Raw genomic sequence first — 5974 nt, 5'->3', positions numbered from 1 at the left:
AACAAATGCAAAGTGTAAAGTGATGGACACTCAAAGTGGAATATCTTGTCTCATTAAAAAACCAAATGTCCAAAATGTTGATATATTCAAGGCTTAATATATCCGAAGCGAAATGCCAGATGTGGGGTGAAAGCATATATTATGATCTAACACAAAAAGATAAAGATTTAATCTCTTTAAACTACTCTACACCACCTTTTAAAGTTTCCACCATTCAACCACCCTTGAACTACCTCAAAAGCTCCTCTATGCCATTGCTCCACTGTGAGCTCTAGGGTAGGTTAAATTCCTTATCTTAATATGTTTTTGAGTTCCCTTTGACCAATGTTGACCATATGGTCAAAGCTGGCACATAACAATTCTTACCCCCTAACAAAGTCTTTGTCCTAAGGATGAGTTGTACTGGTGATCACCTTTTTTAAGGAACCTTGCTCAAGCTTCTAGTCCATCTTTCATAACCATATACATCAAGGAGGCATTGGGCCCTTCACTTCGAGATAGTATACCTTTCAACTAGCTGACATAAAATATTAAATAAATTTTCACCCCAACTAACAGCCACACCTGATAAGCTGCCTTACTAATGCACTCTAGCACTTCATATGAACTAGCATATTAATGAGAAAGTTTATCACTCTTCCTATTCTATAAAAACACAAAAGTGTTTTATCACTTAAGAGAAAGATCACTCATATAAAGACAAGCTTACCCACCTTATATTCCTGAAATTGATGATGCTCATTAGCAAACTTCTCCACTCTATTTTTAATTGCTTGCAAATTTGTTTGCACACCATCAAAATCTCATCAAGTTCTATAGCCAGATTAGTTGCCTTGAAATCAAATTTATTTTGAACATCCTTACTCAAATGCAATTGCAACTCCACCACTGTTCGGGGATGCCTTCCAAAATGGCAAAGTAAGGACTCAGCTTAGTTCCACTTTGTTGGCTATTATTGTAAGCAAATTACACTAATAGAAAATATAAATCCCATTATCTTTACCTTTGACTAATGCTACAACATAGTATATCCTCCACTATATGATTCATATGCTCAGTTTGCCCATCTGTCTAAGGATGATCTCCACTTAAGAGTTTCAAAATCACTAGCATAGCCTTTATAAAGCTCTTCCAAAATCCACTAGTGAACTTTGAATCTCGATCATTAATGATAGTGATTGTCTTTTGAAGAGTCAACAACCACATATACTTCGTCAAACAATTCACTATAACCCATATTTACACTAACATCTCTAAGGAATAGATAAAGGTTGCAAAAGTCCTCCTAGCTTCTCCCATAGCACCTTTATTTGCTAATAGAGCTTGCATGATTTAGAATACTCAAGGATATTAACTTTCATATTCCTCCAATAAAAATTGCACTTAATCAACTCATATGTCTTCTTTCCCCCAAAATGACTAGCCTTTAGACAATTATGATAATGAAATAAAACTTGAATAATTAACACATCCATTTGTGGCAAATATACATAACTATTATAGTAAAGAATTCCATCTACCAATGAAAAAGGTGCTTTTATTTGGGCTTGCAAAAAGACCATTAAAGTGCCTGAGGTTAAGGTTGGCTTGGCCACCTTAAGCTCTTCCATGGTCCATGGAACAAAGGTTATTCAAATAACCTTAGCCATATAAGAGCTCATGGTCAATCTTTTTTTTTATTATTATTAAAAAAACATTTTAAATCTTTTATTCTTTGACTAACTAAAATTCTGTTTTTGTAAAAGAAAAAAATAATACTACCTTAAAAAGCTGTTGAAAGCAAAAGAGCATAAGAAATTAAATTCGGCACTAATGAAGATATCATAATTGACATATTCATCAGCACATTAATAAAGATACTATTAAATTTATAAACCTAAAAATTTTACTTATCATGGTATGGAGTTAGCTTTTTTCTCTGATTGTATGTCAGTATAATTTTTCTTTCATGAACATGTTTCTTTTTAAAATATTTACAGAAATTATTTATATTACAAAGTAAATAGGTTTGGTATTTAGCTAACATAATAGGATTAAATTTGGTATAATAATGATTAAAAATATCTTTAAGATTGAAAAATAGTTTTTTACTTAAAAAATTAATATATTTTAAAATATAGTTGATAATACATCTAATAAAATTTAATGCTTTTATTTTAACTTTATAATAATTTTCCTTGATTTGACTTGAATAACTTATTAACTTTTTCTTAACTGGTTGAAACTCTTTATATTTATATATATATATATATACACACACACACACACACATTATTGGTACTTAATTTATGACATATTGAGATTTGTTGTATGCTACATTCAATTCTTATGAAAAATGAATTACTTGTTAGAGCCCATACAACAAAATAATTCTCTATATCTAATAATTTGAAAATACTTTTTACATTTTTACAAAACCTTTCTAATGACATGTACATAACATGTCTTGAGTTCAAATCCCATGAGCAAAAGTTTAGTATTTTAAACACTAGTAATGATTATACTATTTAGTAAATATAGAGAGATGGTAAACTTAGAAGCATGAGTAAGATAAAAAAGTAGACATCCAAATAAAATCACTTAGAAAATACCTAAAGTTTATACTTTAAGTTAATTATCAAACTCCTATTCATTAGTAATGACCTCTAGAGAAGGTGGTGGTGGTGGAATATGAGTGGTGTGATAAAGTTTTAATAAAGAAATATGAAATATCAATTTAGAATTATTTTTGTAAAATTTATATAATTTACAATTTCCTCATGGTAATATGCAAATGTATATTGGTTTAGTGTGGCTAACAACTTTATGTAATATCAAATATCACACAGTTCTTGGACAATTTATAGTAAAGCTGGTACTAGAAATGCTACCCATAGCAAATTCTAAGTCTTGATTTGTTACAATGGTTTCACCTATATAATTTGGTAATATGAAAATTTAAATGGAACTTTCATCTTGTAACCTCCAATTACTAATACTAGAGTTTGGTACTAGAGTCCAACAAACCTGGTAAAGGTAGTAACAGTGGTAACTACTCCTACACTTTTGGCAGCAAATGCAATGACAACCATGATGAATGGAAGTGCACATAGGCTAACCTTGAAGTACACCTTCATATTTGTTAATCGAATTACCTAAAGGCCATATATAGCTACATCTGGCTTCCTCCATCTGCTACAATCAGATTTAGTCAAACATAATCTTGAAAATTGAGAATCAAATTTGTTATGAAAACAAAGTTTGTACTTTAGTTGGGCTTTAAGATTTAAAACAAGATGCCTCACCAACAAAAATAGCATCCAATTGTACCTGTCAGCACGTTGTAAAATTGTTACATTGTTGTGTAATTGATCAAGCCATGGCTCAGGTACTATTCATAGAGACGAAAAGAAAAAGTATTCAGGTGATCTTCAAATCGGGGGACCTCACTCGCCTCATGTGTTCTTGGGGGAGCATGGGCCCCCAGTCTTGGAGAAGCACTACAAGCGTGAATAGTACCTGAGCCATGGCTGTTCTTCATCCATTCTATACGAGGCTTTAGCTCTTGCTATTGGCATTCTTTGCACTCCTTCATTCGTGACTTCCATTCGCATTAAAAATTTCCCAACCATAGATTTTCCTTTGATTAATATGTAATAGTCTGAATGGGTGGAGCCATCAACCTTGTTGGTTACACCAACACATGGATCGTATGACACCGATTAGATACATGAAATCATTCATAACGACTGCAAGTGGAAAATTTAGGCCAGCTTGCAATCTGTAATCGTACATAATCACGTGTGTCCGACTGAGGAGCATTGGACTAAACCTACGTAACTCCCCCATGGTCCGCCATTCTTCGCCATCATTAATGGTGACCCACAATCACCACCCACCACCAACAATATTTTCGAGAGTTATATTACCTGAGTTAGAGCAAAACCTTCACGGAGACTTCCCAGTGTTCTACGACCGTAGATGGGTGGAAAGAGAAAATCAAATTCTCCAACGGTGTTCACGGAGATCCTTTTCCAGTGAACCCTCCTCTTGTAGGCTCCAAAACTAGCTGGGAGAAATGGAATCGATTCCCTCCAACTAAGCTAAACGATGCACGAACTCGACACACTTTGCAAAGTGATCACCTGGGATTTAAAGAAAGAAAAGGAAACAGAGAATGCTTGTATCGACTTTCAGAGTACCAAGTCGAAAGCTGCTGCTGGATTTTCTCGATAGAAACCAGTCTGTTGCGTGACCTGATCAAGCTCCTCTATCCACCCGGCAGCACAAATCTCCAAGCAATTTGCTGGTACGAGCTAAAACCATTGCAAAACTCGTTACAAGAATATTCGAAAGGGAAGACCACTTTAAGAATCATTGTTTGTGTGTGGCAGATGCGCTCTCCAAAGTCAGACGTCGTGGAGTTTCTCCGGGTGATGTGTCATTGGATTTTCCATCGCTGGAGAAGCTGGGGATGCTAAGCTGAGATTGACTAAGTTTCACTGATGTAAGCAGTAACGTGCCCGATTCTTGCGTAGCTTTCTTCTTCTCTGTTTTTCTTTTGCGATAATTCTTCCACTAGTTATAGATTATGACAGACATAGCACATTGAGCGAACAAAAAATGGAGAAAATATTTCCCGTATCTCACAAGTGTGAATGTACCAAAAACTCTACGTCATGTTTTTTCTTGTCGAAGTTTCCATCTAAAACAATCAAAGGATTGGTTTGTAAGAACTTGTGAGTATGTATGCATTCGTAAAATCTACGATTTGGAACGTGAGTGAGACCTGGTCAGGTCAAAATAGTTTTACCTTAAATTTTTTCATAAAGAAAAGATTTAGAAACGTAACCAGCTTGGCAATCGAGACTACGCGTGTTTTGGAGAGTTTTTAATCTCTGACGTTGAGACTTGCCACAGTATATAAACCCCACACTCTTGGCAGATTTATCATCGTTCGCCCCCTCTCGTTCTCTTCCCGAGTCGAAGTTTCTGAAGAACAAGGAGACGAGATAATCTTCCTTGGCTTGATCTCGAGCGATGGAGTCCAAGAAGTTGATGCTGGTGGTAATGATCCTGGGCGCTGCCGCCGCGAATGTGTTTGTGAGCGCTGCCGACCCCGACCCGCTGCGAGATTTCGAGGGGTCGGGAGCTCTTAGCAATTTCGTGCTGCGAGATGTGTTCAAGAATGGCGTCGTGAGCAATGGACCCGGTGGCGTTCGCGCAGCGATCAACACGACACTGTTCCCAGGAATCACGTGCTTTTCTTAACTCTTTGCCTCTGGAGATCCCAATCGAGGTTTTCCTTGGTTTTCTTTGCAGATCTCAAGGGATAACTTATGTACACTTTAACATGGTTCCCTGTGGAGTCAATCTGCCACACACGCACCCTCGAGCTTCCGAGCTCCTCACCATGATCTCTGGCGGGCCACTTCAAGTTGGATTCGTGGATACAGCTGGTAGGAAAATAAGATTCTCTCTCTCTCGATCTTATAAAGAACATATGGGGTGATTTTCCAGGAGTACCACGCATCAACCTCTTGAACCCGGGCGATATCACGATATTCCCGCGGGGAACGATGCACTTTGAGATCAACGTCGGGATCAAGCCTGCGTTTTACATCTCGGCTCTCAACAGCCAAAACCCAGGAACTCTGGTAAACAAAAAACTTATCTCGGCTTTTCTCTTAACGTTTTTCTGATGTGTGTGTGTAGACAAGTGGTGGTGCTCTCTTGATGATCCCGGACAGGTCCGCTGCAACTGCGCTCAACGTAGGGCTGGACGTGATCCGGAAGCTCAAGGCCAATATGCTGCCATATACGCCCCGGCTCGAGTTGGCCCCGCCCGCCGTGTGCGTTCCCGGCCGAGACATCACCACCAAGATTTAAGGCCCTTTGTTTACATTGTCCACTGTAACTAAAGTGATCCATCTTGACTTGTTTGGCTTTTTGATGGGAACACTTATATTTAAAGGCTGACTTTGTTTCGAAGCAA

General features: G+C 37.2%; 1 protein-coding gene across 1 annotated transcript; it reads left to right on the top strand.

Annotated features, from left to right (window-relative positions):
• Positions 1-4939: 4939 nt before the first annotated feature.
• LOC9632767 (nectarin-1) lies at positions 4940-5974 on the top strand. The gene is made up of 4 exons (XM_024673512.1): positions 4940-5237; positions 5302-5438; positions 5500-5636; positions 5695-5974. The coding sequence occupies exons 1-4, from the start codon at positions 5020-5022 to the stop codon at positions 5866-5868; spliced, it is 666 nt and encodes a 221-aa protein (XP_024529280.1). The 5' UTR covers positions 4940-5019; the 3' UTR covers positions 5869-5974.

This window comes from Selaginella moellendorffii, unplaced genomic scaffold (assembly GCF_000143415.4).
Source record: "Selaginella moellendorffii unplaced genomic scaffold, v1.0 SELMOscaffold_0, whole genome shotgun sequence".
NCBI classification, from domain to species: domain Eukaryota; kingdom Viridiplantae; phylum Streptophyta; class Lycopodiopsida; order Selaginellales; family Selaginellaceae; genus Selaginella; species Selaginella moellendorffii.
The sequence above is the reverse complement of the archived record's forward strand: the minus strand, read 5'-3'. Positions and strand labels throughout refer to the sequence as shown.